Below are 16,486 nucleotides of genomic sequence, written 5' to 3' on the forward strand. Positions count from 1 at the left end.
GTGACCCACATAAATCGCGTTCGAGGTGCAAAAAATTTTCTGCGAGTGACCGAAAGATATGTAACGGTGAGCTGCTATTAACGCAACTGCTTGTGAAATGTTTGTCACGTGTAGTTCTCGTGAGGTATAACTGCTTGAAAGTGTCAGTACGGAGTGGGAACGTCTGCACTAGTGATTCTACAGCGTATTGGAATCGTCTAGCACTTTGCCCAGTTTTGAACGTAATTTTGTTAACGGCGTCTGACCACAACGCCAACTTCTCAGTGGTGTTAGCGTGTCAGAAAGTGGTGATGGGTTTTCTTTATTTTTATCGTAACTGGCGCCGGGGCTCGTAGTTGGTGTGCGTTGCTTCGTGGGCAAAAAGAGAATTCAGGGCCGGAATGGTGCGCCTGATATTGACTGTTAGTCCGCACGCACACTACAGGAGATGGATGCTGGACCTGGTTTAGCATTTTTTTATCGAAGGTTGGTTGATTTCCATTCCGCAATGATATGCGTTGTGAATATTCAACGAGAGCCCGGCTAGCGGACGTCTTTCAGTATTGACTGGCCAACTGTTGTACTGGAAGCATGAAAAGGCCGCTGTGGCTCAGTGTTTAGGGCGCCCGGCTACTGAGCCGAAGTTTGAAGTTTGAGGTTTATTTTCCTTCAAGTAAATGAAAGAGGGAACTGTGACAAAAGGCGGTAAGGCCTGACGAGGTCACAGTTCCCCAAAACAGTTCATGCAGCAGTGTGCAGCACATAAATAACAAAATTTAAAGTAATATGACAAAGAAACATTGGGACAAAAAAACATTGCAGCAAGCGACAGTATTTCAATAATAACTAAAACAAAGACAGTGCACCATAAATCATATCAAAGGTAGTATATAAACATGGCAGGAGGCCACAAAAGGAAACGCACACACAAACAATTTAACATGAAAACAAGAGATGCTACGCTAAGTAAAAGCGAAATTATATTGCGTCAGTGCTGATTAGTAACCTTTTGATGTCTTTTTTAAACTTGTTCTTTGGGAAATCAAACATGACACTTAGAGATGGGTTATTGAGAACGACTGGAATCTGATAATCGAGCTTTTGTTTTCCGTAATTTGTCCTTGTTTTAGGGACCAAGTTTCTGTGTTGCCGAAGGGGGTATTTACTAGGAGGGCGGTTCGGAGCAATGGGACATAAACGATTACGATGGATGTACAGTAACAGGCGAAATATGTAAACATGGTTTGCTTTAAGTAAATTATGCTTATGATAGAGTGGTGATGTTGGTAGGTTTTCCGGCCTACCATGGTAACCCTCAATAGCCCCTAATGCCTTCTTTTGCAAAATCAGTAACTTTTGAAAATTACCTATTGTTGTAGTGCCCCAGACCAGTGCACAATACGACAATTTGGGAAAAAAAAATAGCGCATAGTATATGGACACTTTTAGGGAAACGGGCAAGAGATCGCTGATCCTGTAAAGACAACCAACAGTTTTACTGAGGTCAGTGAGAAGTTTGGAAATGTGTGTGTTCCATGATAAATGTTCATTAAACCAGACACCAAGAAACTTCTGAGTTGTTACCTGTTGCAGTTTTGTATTGGCATATGTAAGGTTAAGAGTGCAATGAACAGGGGCATTAATAGGCCTGAAAATTATGTACCTGGTTTTTGACAAGTTTAAACTAAACTTATTCGCCTGCATCCAAGTGTATAATTTTACCAAATAAGTGTTTACGATATTTTCTAATTCTGGCAGAGTACGTGATGTGAAAAAAACATTTGTTCCCGGGTTCGATCCCGGCCGCGTTTCGATGGAGGCGAAAGGCAGAAGGCGCCCGTGTGCTGTGCGATGTCGGTGCGCGTTGAAGATCCCCAGGTGGTCGAAATTATTCCGGAGACCTCCACTACGGCACCTCTTTCTCTCTTTCTTCTTTCACTCCCATCTTCCTCCCTTCCCTTACGGCGCGGTTCAGGTGTCCGCCGATATGTGTGAGACAGATACTGCGCCGTTTCCTTTCTTGAAAAAAAAAAATCATTTTAGTTAGGTGTACCTGCGAGGGCGCTCAGTCGTGCATTTCGCGCTGTCCCCGAAACATGCAGCGCCGCGAAGTCTCTGCGCAAAGTCTCTGGGCTGTTCGTAATAAATGGGCACGCTGATTTTTGCACTGTCATGTGCTCCCTTGACGTCCAACGTGCGCTGGACAAAGCTGCTGCTGCTGCTGCTTTTGTCTGTCAGATCTCCCGCTCCGCCCGTCCCGTACTATGCAAAAAAAAAAAAAAAACCTCTGCTTTCGCCGTGTTCTTCTGTGCGGCGTACGCATGATTTGGCCTATCGCACGGTCTGCCCCAGCAGTGAGTTACTCTGTGTTCGAGAACTCGTTATTGGTCATTCGTACCACATTGCGGCGTTCCCAATGTTAAGCTGTGCATGGGGCTCGTTCGGAGCTCTTGCTCAGTTCCTCGCTGTCAGTGGTGAGTCCATAAGTCATTATCGGCGTGACTACGCCCACTGTAGGGCAAATACTTTTCCCATATCATTGCAATCAACTCTGTCCTTTGCCAGTTGCGGCCACCATATCCCAGCAAACTTCTTAGTCTCATCCGCCCACTTAACTTTCTGCCGCCCCCTGCTACGCTTGCCTTCTCTCAGGATCCACTCCGTTACCCTCAGCGACCATCGGTTGTCTTGCCTTCGCATTACATGCCCTGCCCAGGCCCGTTTCTCCTGGATTTCGACTAAGATGTCATCAAGTCGCGTTTGTTCCCTAATCCACTCTTCTCTCTTCCGGTCTCTTAACGTTGCACCTTGCAGCTATCTATACCTCGCTTCGTTTTCCTCAGATTAAAGTAGAACTCTTTTAGTTAGCGTACAAGTTTCCGCCCCCCTAGGTGTGTACCGGCAAGATACAGCTGTTGTATACTTTTGAGGGATATTGGTAAACCGCCATTCATGATCGCAGAGAACCTGCCAAACGTCGTCCGCCCCTTTCTCAATTCTCCGGTGTAATTGCACCCTCGTGGACTGGTGCGCAGCCACTACCGTTACCAACGGCAGTGCTTTGCTGCCTAACGTAAACTGCTGTTCCCTTCCGAGACTGTCGAGTGCACTACTTCCGTTTTATTCGTATTAAGTTTTTACTCATGTAGCTCTACTTAAACAACAGTCTCGTACCAGTGGCCCTATTCGTCACCTTACTTACTTGGTGCTCTGTCGCATAAAAACCTTGCACCGACCTCATATTGGTCCAGGACCACAGTGAAAAGTTTTCGGGGTGCGCCTATCACTATACTACCTGTTCCAGTGAGCACTGTGGAGGCTATGCGCTGCTCGCCGCCGTGGTCCCATACACGTCAGGCGCAAGCTATATACTATATAGCCGCAGTTGGAGCTCTTTTGTATGTCTGCCTTGCCCAGACCCTCGCGTTCCGTCGTGGGTGAGAGAGGCGACCTCTACGTCGCGTCGTGATGCCTGACGGGGTCCCCGTCTCCCTCCCGAAGGCAGTGGGATGCATCGTTGACTCCACCGTCGCGCGGCTTGACTGGCTTCCGCTTCGTGCTATCAATAATGCAGGCAATTTCTGTCGATGGCGCTCTTGTCCGATCGTCCTCTGTACGGGACCGTTCTCGCTGACGGTTGCTCCACCTTCCTCCCGTTGCGCCTAGCTCGGCTGTCGTTTTTTTTTTTTCTGTCAAGCGTCCCTCGTGTTCTTGATCGTCCGAGCAGCGTGTTTCGTCACCAGGTGGTTCGCTTCGGCCTGGTCGATCGCGGCCAGGCTGACCCTCGCCGCGCGCTTATTGCACCCGATCTGCGGCGCGATGAGGGAGATGTTTGAACGAACCTGTTGTGTTGGCTTTGTGGGTAGCGTCGCCGGAGCGGTCGATGAGAGATCGCCCGGGCGTTTCATTCGTTGATGGCCCGACCGTATCTCGCCCGCGCTACGCTGTGTGCGCGCGCGCGTTTTCTTTGCGCGTCGCCTGTGTTTGCGGAAGCGAATCGGACGGTGTTGTCGAAGCGAAGTCGCAGTACGCGTAATTGCTTGGATCTTTATTTGGGCTCGAGTGGTGTACCCGAACAGATGTGCTCGAATTTTGCTCGTGCCTTGCTGCAAACATGCACGGTCGTGTGTGCACGCCTTCTACCTCTGTCTGCGCCGTACACGGTGTCGTTGCTTCGGCGCGAAATACGTTCTCTGTCTCACGATATTTTCGGGGAGTTGGTGTTTGCTCCTGATTGTTCGAATCTCGTCTTTTGCGTGCAGTATAGCAGTATCGAAACTTGCGCACGTCTCGTTGCCTTTTACTTTTCCGCGACGCTGGCGTAAGGTTAAATAATGGCAGAAGTGAGCGGAACTGTGCACGAAGCTTTCGGGCTTGTGTCTATGTTGTGTGGTAGGGTGTAACGACCGGCAGTGAATTCTGCCATTGGCCACGAGTATGGAGAGGGGGGGGGGGGGGGGGAAGGGGGTTATTTTTTAGGTTTCTGCCGGTCCCGCCGCGGTTTAGCCGAGGCGAAATTCGAAAGCGCCCGTCTGCTGTCGGCCTCTAGCCGCCTGGTAATGTTACCAGCTGATTGACCCAATTTTGGCGCGCATTATTTTCTCCGTAGAAAGCACATGTTCTCGCCGCGGCGTTTCCAAACGCGTGGTCGGCCGAGTCCATCCCTGTACGGGTTGCTCCCACCGGTGTATAGCGTGCGTTATCCTGCCTGTACCTTGCTTCTTCGCATATTTCGCCATTTTCAGCCTTTGCTTGGGGACTTGCGGGAGAGCGGAAATGGGAGGGGGGGGGGGGGGGGGTGCGCGCGTGTAATGATTCCCCCCCCCCCCCCCCCCCCCCCTCCATGCGTCTGTTTTCGTGGTTTAGCCGGGGGTCGATGCGTGCTGCGTGGTTGGCGAATCGCGTGAGATTGTCTCTCCTTTCGCAAGCGTTCGTCGATCCTGTCTTGCGCAGCTGCGCGCACAGGAAGTGGGGGAGGGGAGTGTCGCTTCGGAGCTGCAGGCGCCAACTTATGCTTTTCCATTTGTATGTCGTGTTCTCCGCTGTGTGTGTGTGTACTGCTTTCCGTTTGCTCACGGATGTGTCCCCCTCAGCACATTCTCATGTCCGCACTACCCTACTTCCTCTGGAGTACCTGCCAGTCTCGCCTTGTTGCCGAGCGGGGGAGCAGCTTGGAGGTCCGATTCTTTTCCCGTCGGTCTTCGGAGAGGCCCGTGTACTGTACGATGTCAGTGCACGTTATAAAGAACCCCAGGTGGTCGAAATTTCCGGAGCCCTCCACTACGGCGTCCCTTCATAGCCTGATGCTCTTTTGGAGGTTAAACCCCCATAAACCGTAAGCCTTATTTCATTGCAAACGAAGGGCCCCAACACCTGCGTATGTGGTGGTATTAGGTCCTTTTGTAGATATGAAAGCGTGATCGCTTGCGGTGCCGCGAGAGCTTTGTTTGTGTGTACCAGAGAGTTGAATTCGCAACTGTAGGGATGTTTGAACCCACATGTCGGCGTCTTCGAGAGGTGGCAAAAAAAAAAAAAGCCTGCTGTGGCGCCCTGGCATAACAGGTCGCGTGAGTGGGCGTTACGTGCGTTGTGTAGCTGCGCGGGTATAGGTCCGGCCGCTGCCACCGCCGCCGGATGTCGTGTTCGACTGTCATCGCGGAAGTCTTTCGTTTTATTCGTTTCCGTCTCGGCGCCGTGTCGCCCCCCCCCCCCCCCCCCCCCCCCCCCCCCAGGTCTCGTCACTTCTATATAGGTGTAATATACGTTCGAGGGCGTTCACGTATATCGGCCCGCAGCGGTGGCCTCTGACGGGATCGACCTTCCTCGATTCTTGACTTCGGAGGGGAAGGGAGCCATTTACAGCGGTGTGCTAAAGCGGTCTATCCGCCCGCGTTTGCCTTTGCATTCGGACCCCCAATTGACGCAAATATAGGGAACGCCCTTTGCTTTGTGAATGACCTGTCACCATTTTCGAGCGTCGTTATAAAAAGCCTCGGGCTACCGCGCTTTGTCCATTCTTTTTGTGTTTTTTTTTCTTCGTTCTCCTCGATTCATATCAGAGAGCGTGGCGGAGAGAACAGCCGTAGAATTTTTCATTTCCCCGTCGTGTATTGGATTGCGGTCTGTTTTTCCTGGAATCATTTGAAGCCTGAATTTCTATCCCAGCTCCGGCCGCTTCCCTCCCGTTTTGCAGTCTTGGGTTTGGAGGACGTCACATTGATCTAAAGTGTGGCGTCGTTTCGTCACGAAGTTCGTCTTCGTAGGCCGGAGGGGGGGGGGGGGGTATCCACTGGTGATACAATAGCCGCGTTTACTTGAATGTGACAGCAGTGCATCGCATTCATGTAAACGCTTATAACGCGCTAGGAAAGCGCGTCGCATCAATGCGACAGACGGGGATATATCGAGAATGGCAAGTCGACTTCAGCGGTGAATGGAAACAGGTTTGGAGGTGTCCTTCCTCTTCCCTGCCGCGGCTTAATGCAATACCCCCCCCCCCCCCCCCTCTCCCACACTCTCCCCCCAGCCGGATAACAAAGCAGACTTCGCTCATGATGGGGTTGGCTAGACCCCTCTACCGCGTGCAGCGGTCGAAGGGTCACCGTCTTGCCAGACTTGATGCAGTACTACGTGTCAACAGTAGCACTTCTTCGCGAGATACGCCGGTAAATGCGATGCGCTGCTGTCGCATTCATGTAAACGCGGCTATTGGGTACAAGCTTTCTCCTGCTGACCTGGTGCTCGGCTTCTTTAGGGTGGAATGCTTGGAGAAATGGCACCTTTTTGCCATGGCGCTCTATTGTGCCCTTACGCCAAAAAAAATTCATCATCATCATCAGAACGTTTGTGGACTGTTAGCGCCGGTGGCTCAGTGGTTATGGTGCACGGCTGCTGACCCGAAAGACGCGGGTTTGATCCCTGCCGCGGCGGACGAATTTCGATGGAGGAGAAATTCTAGAGGCCCGTGTACTGTGCGATGTCCGTGCACGTTAAAGGACCCCAGGTGGTCGAAATTTCCGGAGCCCTCCACTACGGCGTCTCTCATAGCCTGAGTGGCTTTGGGACGTTAAATCCCATAAACCAAACTAAACCAGACCACCAGACATTGTTTCTCTTTGAAACGAGTGGGACCTGCCTCGAGCTGAATTCATGCGCATATCTTAGCAGGGCGCGACGGGCAGTCTAGTAACGTTGGTGGCGGCCACCTCAGGCCCTAACAGCGTGTCGTGCGGAAACGCTCGCGAATCCTGCCGCCGCGGCGCAAAAACCAGTCTTTGAGTCGTCGCGGCGCTGAGCGGCGAGATTCCAACAAGATGAAAGTTCTCGCTGCTTCGCTTGCCTGCTGCTTCGCTGCATCGCTCATTCGCTAGCCTGTGAACCAGCCTTTAGGAGCACATTAGGCACGCATCGGCAGCTAGAGATAATAGCTACTCATGTAACGACACTCTAGAGCAGCTCGAACGGAAACGCTTTCAGCTGGGCTTGTGCGCAACAGGGGGTGGCGTTCATGCGCAACGTGTGTATCGACTTCCAGCGGCCGTGCCTTTCCGCTCCGTTGGCGTCCGTGTTGTATAGGCACGTGCCGCAGAGCGCGTGTGGCGCTGCACGCATAGGTAGCGATTGACGCTGGCTGCGGCGTTGTTGCCCGCTTATCGGTGCCCGTGAATGCGGATGGTTGTCGTCAGATCGTTGGCGTGATGGCCTGCGTTGAATTGAAGGGTGCGCGCGGTATGCATTGTCCCCCGCCGAACAATGGCGCAGAACTGTCCCCCCCCCTTTACCCTCCCGGTGTGCTTAAAGCCATGCACTCGCGCGCGGTCGCGTCGACGTCGTTGACATGCCGGCAGGTGGTGTTTGTGCGGCGTCCCGCTTAGCTCGAACCTTTGTTCGAGCCTCTCGATACAGTGACGTCTAGAGGTTTGACGAAGGTCGTTGTCGGATTGGCATTCGGACCGGGGCTCACTTCGGTCCTCGTAAGTAGGACAAACCGCTGGCTGATAACTGCATCCTCCTGGGTAACTCGTTTCTTTGGCTGATAATCTTCCTTCTGAACCGTGACTTTGATCTATGCATGCACTCACTCTTATCACCGTCGCGGTGGTTCCGTTGGGTGTTTATATTAGATCGTTGAGGTTGGCGTCCTGGTATGGTACTTTACCGGACTGGTGACGTTTTCAGTTCGTTTTTTTTTTTTTAGGGTTGCGATAAACGGCGGGGGTTGAAAGCTGTTGCTTCTCGCGCTGTTTGCTTCTGACGTTCGCGGGCTTTCCGTGTACTTTTGGGCGCACTGCGTTACCAGTGTAATCGCGGGGAGGGGGGGGGGGGGGGGGTGCTCTCGACGGCCTAGTAAGAACCCCCACAGGGTGGAGTGTTCTGGACGGTATTGACGACGCCCCTCAGGAGTGCTTGTATGAACGTCCGCGTGTTTCTTTTTTTTTTCTCTGTGCAAAACGGTCCGTCCGGTGTTTCCTTACAAGTGCAGCACACAGAAAGACCTGCAGTGTATTTCTCGTCATATCAGCAGACCTTTTCTCCTGTTTAAAAAAAGTTTCTTGCTGGGCTCAGAGCTTTTATCCTTTCAAGATATGTCTGATAACTTTTACCCCATATGCTTGCATGACTAGTGAGTGCAATATTTTTTAACGTACGCTTGTCTTGACAGCAGTACAAACTTTCACTGTTGTTTCCGCATACTTCTTGCTTTAGGGACAGCCTAGCTTTAGACATGTCTGGAATGGGTAATTTTTGGGCGTGGTGTGTGTGTGTGTGTGTGTGTGTGTGCGCATGCGTGCGTGCGTGCGTGCAAATTGCAGGTTTACATTCTAAGCCACTTGTTGAGTTGAAGATCCATCTGAATATGCATAGGTCGTGCATCTTTTGGCATCGCATTACTTGTAATTCTGAGCAGAACCAGTCGCCACTGGCAAACAAGAAATGCCCAGCTTTGGGATGCCAGTGTATGCAAGTTGTGCCTTAGCTGAACATAGCTTTTCTTTCTAACACATAGCAAGTGACCCGCTAAGGTTATGCAAGTTCATGCTAGAGCATTGTTTGGGGACTTCAGTGCAACAGGGTGACTACGGTGTTTTTAAAAAACCAGTCTGTGATGTCAGTGTGGCCGAATTTTGTGCTTCAAGCCCTGACTGAACTCTTCATTTCCAGGACCTCACATGTGTGACTCATGATGGGCTGCTCAAACACAAAGGCTGTGGATCTGACCAATGAAGATCTCGAGTTCCTCAAGAAGCACACAGACTACGATGATGCCACGATACGTGACTGGTATGCAGGGTTCAAGGTAAAGTGCTCTTGCCTTCGCACAGTTTCTTTGCCCCTGGAAGCTGGCTTTGACCAGCCTTTCTTTTAGCAAGGTCACTGATATGTACTCATTCACAGCTTGTACTGTTCAGGGGTTTGGTGACTTGCCTGCAACTAGTTTGAGTAAGGGTATTTCATGACACCTTTTGAGTACTGCTTGACAAGAGTGACCTTGTTTGAAGTACTGTTTTGTCTTTTAGTTAGGAAGCATAATTCTTATTCTGGCATAAATTTTTAACATTAGGATTACAGTTGAGGTGCATATCCCATTGAAACTGAGCAAGGTTTTAAACCATAACAAGATTAGTATCTGCTTACTGTTTACGGAGTGCTCCTTTAAAAATTAAAATGATCACTGCCTTCCGTCGCGTTATCAGCAGATTTCCGTGTAAAAAAATTAATAGGACTAAGGTGAGATGATTTTTAATATATAAAAGCCTTCTTTTGTTCCCTGTGGCCAATTATTTCTGAGCATGTTTGTGTATGGCATGTATCGAGAACCTCTTGTTGCTAGTGAAATGGGTGTTTAGGAAATGTATGTGTGCACTGCTAAGTGCATACTATTCTTACTAGTGTAGTGGAGAGTTTGTAGCAATTAAATTTGTCTTTTTTCTTTCCTCCTCTGCCTTCTCCTGGGAGCAGCAAGACTGCCCGACAGGGAAGCTGTCTCGGGCAAAGTTTCTGGAGATCTACCGCATGTTCTTCACGACGGGCAACCCTGAGAAGTTCTGTGATCATGTCTTCCGCACGTTTGATGCGGACAACAACGGTCACATTGACTTCAAGGAGTTCCTGCTGGCCATTGGTGTGACGGGTAGCCAGAGCTCGGAGGAGCGGCTGAAGTGGGCCTTCCGCATGTACGACATCAACGGCGACGGCAAGATTGACCGCACAGAGATGGTCAAGATTGTCCAGGTAAAGTCACTTTAGCCAGGCTCTGTTGGCAGTTGCACCAACTGGGCAGATTTGTTTTGGGGGTATAGCAGACACCCTACCCATTAGGGCAAGGCAGGTTTTCTTTTAAGTTGCAGTGTCCACTGTGACGTGCACTTAGTTCAGAAAGATGAAGCCAGGCAGTGCCTTGTTAGCACCTGGAGAGCATTCAGTCTGAGTATGAAACAAACGAATTGGAACATCAAAAAACAACTGAAACCATTTGGAAGCCAGTGGTGACCCAAATAGTCCTACTTGGTCTGATTTGCTGCTGCTGTTTCTGGAACTGAACTTTTTGACTGAGTGCTGGAGAAAATGTAGCCTCTACTACAAAGCTACACACCAACTGAAAGTGAAGTACTGTCTAACTTGTTACATTAAAGGTGATGGTTGTCTGCTTTGCACAAGTGCACCGTATAGCTTTGCTGCCATATCGGTTAACTTCAAGTACAACTAAAATACAGCTCAAATACAAATTCAAATACAACTCAAAATAAAATACAACTCGAAATCAGGTGCGACTAGGGATCGGGTGAGACTCGAGATCGGGTGCGACTCGAGAAATCGGGTGCGACTCGAGAAATCGGGTGCGACTCGAGAGATCGGGTGCGGCTCGAGAGATCGGGTGCGGCTCGAGAGATCGGGTGCGGCTCGAGAGATCGGGTGCGGCTCGAGAGATCGGGTGCGGCTCGAGAGATCGGGTGCGGCTCGAGAGATCGGGTGCGGCTCTAGAATTCACTCAGAACTCCTCAGAACTCGAGCATTCAAATACAACTCAAGAATTCAGATACTGTCAAAATACATCTCAAGAATGAAGTGGCAGATGCCACTCAGAGGAGGCATGGACCAATTTTCATAACATCACGGTTAATCCAATTAAGCCACAGCTAATAGGGGATATTCGAAATTCCGCAAGTGCGCTTTCCCGCATAGCAATGTTGCCCATAACAAGATGGCTGGCCATGGGTTTCCAGCTGAAACAAAGCAAGAAAGACTAGTTGTTTTGTTCGATTCTTCCAAAATACATTTCTTGCATTCTATCCACACCTTTAGTGCCTGTCCTGTAGCCCACGTGGTTGCTTTATAGCAAAGTCGGCCATCTTGTTTTTGGCAACATAGTTATGTGGGAAAGGGCACTTGCGGAATTTTGAATATCCCCTATTGCTTTTCACCTACCAGCCACCTGTGATGTCACCTTAGCAGGTCCAAGGGGATCGACCATGACATGAGAATCGGTCGATGCCATTAGCTGGAGGGCCTCTTTTGAGGAGTGTCTGCTGCTTTGCTCTTGAGTTGTATCTGACTACAGCTCACATGAAAATCTCCTGTAAGCATATAGCTCAGTTGCTGCCTCATGGTTCTAATGAATTTTTCAGGGTTGTAGAAGGTCCATTCACTGATGCTTAGCAGCATGGCCAGGCATTTTTGCGGGGAATGCATTGCTTTGCGGGTACAGTCGTGAAAAGGCCGCAGCTAGAGAAGGGGACCTGTGGAATTCTGGTAGTTTCAAGCGCTCACAATGAAGTTGCATGCACCAGCTGCTTCAGATTGGAGAGAGGTGGGCATACCAAATTTTAGTTTGCCGGCAACTGGACAGTTCAGAATTTTAATGCTAAGTGACTATGTCACAGGCTGGGTCTGCCCATTATTATGAATGAATGAAGCTATTCGATAGAGGAGTTGTGTCGCCATCAGTTCTGCAGCACTGTACCAGTGCATTGTGATGCTATCAAATTCTTTGCCCACTGCGTATTTGTGACTAATGCTAAGCACTGAATTTACAAGGGGTCTTAATGAAGACAGTAGCCTAGCATATGCTATATACACCTGTCGTATCATTGCATATGTCATATGTAACTGTCATATACACCTGTTCTTTTTGCATGCGCACAATGCTGTTCTGCTGCTTTGTTCTATTATAAGACACTGTTGTGCTCAGTGGTCAGCTATCAAGTGATAGTGTCTAAGAAAAGTAAGGGGGTATGTCTTGTGTCAGTGGTTGAAGTGTGCTACTTTTGTCTGTCACATGCAATTGCTTATCTCTGTGATAACAGCACAGCGTGTGATATTTTTCTACCCTACAATTTAAATGGACTGTGCAAAGTTTTGGAGAGCAGCATCTGCTTGTTCGATGCTCAAGAAGTTCGGGGTGTAATGTTAAAGGTGCACTCAAGAGGAATCTGAACTCGTATCTTTACCGCTGGAACTCTTATCTACACATTCCGAGCGTTCTTAGAAACTTTGAATTTGCCCTGTTCGGCCGATTTCCCTAATTTAAATCTGATTAAGTGTCCCCGCTCCCGCATTTTTTTTTTAGTTCCCTTGCAGACTGTGGGAGGAATCGACCAACCTTTCAACCAGTCCCGTGGCGGCTTGCCGCTCTGCCACCGGCGGAGTGATAAGTAGTGATCGGCGAAAGCAAAGAGTCCTTGCGTATTTTTATGTCCATGGGCCTAATTTGCAGCTATGTAGTCTCTGAATAAATCTATTTATTCGCGGAAACCTAAAAAAAACAAAATAAAAGCGAAACCAAAGACTCCACGTTACTGCATGAAAGGCACTCCATGCGTTGGTTGACTCCTCCCACTGTCTGCGGGGAATTAAAGAAATAAAGGCGGAAGCTGGATGTCAATCCAATTTAAATTAGGGAAATCGGCTGCACAGGGCAATAATTCAAGGTTTCTAAGAAAGCTCGGAACAGGTAGATCGAGTTCCCGCAGCAAAAAGATGAGTTCAGATCCCTCTTCAGTGCATCTTTAAGGTGAAAATAGTCTATGCACAAAGCCTAGGAAGTGCATACTTTGAGTGTTAGTGAATACACCACGTATAACCGCATAGCTTGTACTTTTTCTTGCCCTTTGCAGGCCCTGTATGAAATGCTGGGGCCCGGCGCCGCCACCTCCGATGAGGACACTCCGGAAGAGCGCACAGGAGCAGTCTTCTCCAAGATGGACACTGATGGCGACGGCAAGCTCACGCTGCGGGAATTCCTCGATGGCTGCTTACAGGATCGGAAGCTTGCAGGCCTTCTCACAGCAAACACAACACTGCAGCTGAGATAGCCTCAGTTGTGAATGCACTGTTGGGTGCTTCTGCCTCCTTTGGTTCTTGTGCCTTTAGTCTTTTTGCCCAAATTTACATTTTTTTTGTCGTTATTTAACAAGCTGTGTCATGTTTGTGCTGTTATTTTGTATACAAGCTTCATGCTGTCTTGTCATGTTTGAATAAAGTGCGCCTGCATTTTAAACCTGTTTTGTTCTTCATTGATGTGGCAGGCGGTGTTGCTAGAGCTCGGAAGGTAATTTCTGGTCTTTGCGTCATCGCAGCACAATAGGGAGGTGGGGGAGGCTGAAAAAACTCCATCGAGAGCGATGTGCAGCTATAATTTGAGCTGATCCGCACATTGGGTAAATGAGCTTTTGAGCAAGTAATATTCTGCACTTACGGAACTTGCAGTGCAGTATTAGACAGTTTTAGTATAGCGTTTGAGTTTTTTTGCGTACGCTAAATTCAAAGCGCGAACAACACCTTTAGTTGAGCGTTTGCGGACCGTTCCGCAATAGGTGCTAAGTAGACATACAACATCCAGGTTCAGCCCCGTTTGGGTAAGTACCTAGCGCCACCACACGTCGAAAAAAAAAAATTGAGGCCGTTTTGAGAAGTGCTAAAAATGGCCGTTGCCATGACGACAGTGTACACAACCTGTCGTCAGGCTTACGGGCTTGAAAACAGACTGCTCTCTCAAGAGTACCGGCAAGTTATCGCACATAACATTGCGTCCCAGTGAAACGACAGAAAGCGGAAGCGAATACCACCATTTATTGCCAGTTGAGCGCCGAATAACTCAATGACGAGGTATTTTAGAACCGAAGCGGGCAAACAGGGCGCCGCCATGTTGTCTCCGCAAGCCCCGCAAAGAGGCTACGCTATTTCCAGAAAATTGCGTGCGTACGCTAAACGCTAAGCTTCTTTTAGCGTTCTGCACATGCGCGTTCTACATGCGCTATTTTATTGCGTATGCAAAGGTTTTGCGTACGCTATACTAAAACTGTCTATTGTCTACGTAGGCCATCAAGGTTGTCATGTTAGCAGGCCATCTTTTATATAAGCGGTGTTGTCATCTGAGCAAATGAGTTCTTCTTTGGTGTTCACTTTCAGCACCTGAGTTGTTAGGTGTCAGGAAAGGTTCCCGGCTAGGTTCATGCTTCTTTATCTAAGCAAGCCCTTCTACCCTCAAACCGCAATTTTTGTTGTTTAGTACATGACATTTTCAATTTTTTTGTGTGCTGCTGTTCAGCCTCACAATTCTTGTCCTTAAATTCTCCAGAAAGCTCCTTTTAGGGACAACTGCTCTCTGAAAGCAAGCATATGCTGGGGATGTAACTATTGGGTAGCAATGGTCAATGGCTGAAAAAGCAGTCTCATCATTACCAATGAAATAACGCACTATTTGTCATGGTAGTGTGGCACCTTTCAGTGTGACCCATGGGCTTTGCAGCAATGCGACCTGAAAGTATCCAATTCGTGAATTGGTGAGGCAATTTAAAGCTGCAACATGAACTGGAAAAATGCAATGTAGGCATACTTATCTGGAATATTAGCTTTGTTTAATGTGGTCTGCTCAAGAAATAAGTTTAGTTTCATTGATTTGAGTCTATGGTCTAATTTAAGCAATGTATTCCCATTGCAAAGTCAGCCTGAAATTGATGCTGGCAGGCCATAATAATGTGAACTTTGATACTTCGGTTCCTCGAGTGATGGCACAGTCACTAGCAAGGTAAGCAAGACTGCATGTATGAATGGGCTGCACATTACTCTGTGCTCATGCTCTTCTGCCCTGTATAATATTTACTGAATGCGCCAGTCAGTATTATTAGGTGCCTAGTGCTTGTAGTTCGCTTTAATGTGGTCTTCAAGTCCTGAGCGCCTTCTTTTTAGATCTTAGTCGCCACTGTGAAATTGGCCAAGCAGATTATTTTCATTTAATACTTCCGCTGCACCTAGTTTACTGTTTATTGTGACAATGAGCACTAGGCTTAGGAGGCTTTGTGAGACCTTGATTTGTGGTGCCTCTAGAGGCCTGTGAAGTGTGCGATGTCAGCGCACGTTCAAGAGCCCCCTTAATATGATCGAAATTTCCGGAGGCCTTCACTATGGCCTTCCTCATAGCCTGCAGTCGCTTTGGTATGTTAAACCTCCATAAAACCAAAATCAGCATCTTCCAGGATTGTGTAGTATTTATGTGTGGAGGTAACAGAGGCACGAACAAAAACTATTTATTCCAAAATTATGGCCGGGACTCTCCTGGTCGAAGGCAGGGCTCCAGCCAAAACACTGGAATTAGCTGTTGCATATTCGAAAAACCATGTTAGTCGGTAGTCGGTTACCGTGTCCTGACTCTCGTTCTATCACCTGCAGAACTTGCATAGGCAGTGTACCGGTAACTGGCTCAACTGCAGACATTGCGGCATGGTTAGGCAACCTTTGCAATGGCTTACATTTTGTTCAGTACTAACATTGCCTGCTGTCTTCTCCGTGCAGTGGCAGTGTCCAGACTCTGACGACCCAGTACTCCCACCCGTCTCGAGAAGGGAGCGCTCGTCCCGCTAGCCCGGCCGCACCTCGGCCGCCGTTCTGACAGGTGCCATATTAGCAGAGAGAGCACGTGTGGTGGGCAGCGGCAGCCGGAGGAGCCATGGGCAAGCAGAACAGCAAGCTGAAGCCCGAGGTCCTGGAGGACCTGAGGCAGAACACCGAGTTCTCGGATGCCGAGATCCAGGAGTGGTATAAGGGCTTCCTCAAGGACTGCCCCAGCGGGCACCTGTCCATCGAGGAGTTCAAGAAGATATACGGCAACTTCTTCCCCTACGGGGACGCGTCCAAGTTTGCCGAGCACGTGTTCCGCACCTTTGATGCCAACGGGGACGGCACCATCGACTTCCGCGAGTTCCTGTGCGCGCTGAGCGTGACGTCACGTGGCCGACTGGAGCAGAAGCTCAAGTGGGCCTTCAGCATGTACGACCTGGACGGCAACGGCTACATCTCGCGCCAGGAGATGCTCGAGATAGTCACGGTCAGTGGCCCCATCATCTTGCTAGTGGTTGCCGCAACAGTTTTCAACTGTAGAATGCTTGCAGGGAGTGCTCCAATGGCTTCATGAATTGAGCACGGCTATGGCCATCCTAAGTGGTGTTAGTACTTGTTGGATTTGGTGGCTTATGCTAATAGACGCTAGGCTACTAAGGCTTCAAGTATG

General features: G+C 49.2%; 2 protein-coding genes across 7 annotated transcripts in view; both read left to right on the plus strand.

Moving 5' to 3' along the window:
* The window catches only part of LOC149336459 (neuronal calcium sensor 2), a 107,304-nt gene extending 93,827 nt beyond the window's left edge, over positions 1-13,477 (plus strand). For 3 of the 6 annotated variants that reach the window (XM_089552911.1, XM_089552910.1, XM_089552909.1), the window contains 3 exons: positions 9,142-9,277; positions 9,940-10,212; positions 13,095-13,477. In XM_089552911.1, coding sequence (XP_089409037.1) covers positions 9,161-9,277; positions 9,940-10,212; positions 13,095-13,292 — 588 coding nt within the window. In that variant the 5' untranslated portion in view covers positions 9,142-9,160 and the 3' untranslated portion in view covers positions 13,293-13,477. Of the gene's footprint in view, positions 1-7,559; positions 7,699-7,817; positions 7,995-9,141; positions 9,278-9,939; positions 10,213-13,094 lie in introns of those variants that run through there. The other 3 variants (XM_089552912.1, XM_089552914.1, XM_089552913.1) reach the window with 3 other exon arrangements.
* Positions 1-16,486, plus strand: part of Nca (neurocalcin homolog) — a 125,096-nt gene that overhangs the window by 93,832 nt on the left and 14,778 nt on the right. The window contains exon 3 of the mRNA XM_089552915.1: positions 15,772-16,303. Coding sequence (XP_089409041.1) covers positions 15,926-16,303 — 378 coding nt within the window. The 5' untranslated portion in view covers positions 15,772-15,925. The remainder of the gene's footprint in view (positions 1-15,771; positions 16,304-16,486) is intronic.

This window comes from Amblyomma mixtum, chromosome 7, assembly GCF_055824585.1.
Source record: "Amblyomma mixtum isolate Tamu chromosome 7, ASM5582458v1, whole genome shotgun sequence".
Taxonomy (NCBI): Eukaryota; Metazoa; Arthropoda; class Arachnida; order Ixodida; family Ixodidae; genus Amblyomma; species Amblyomma mixtum.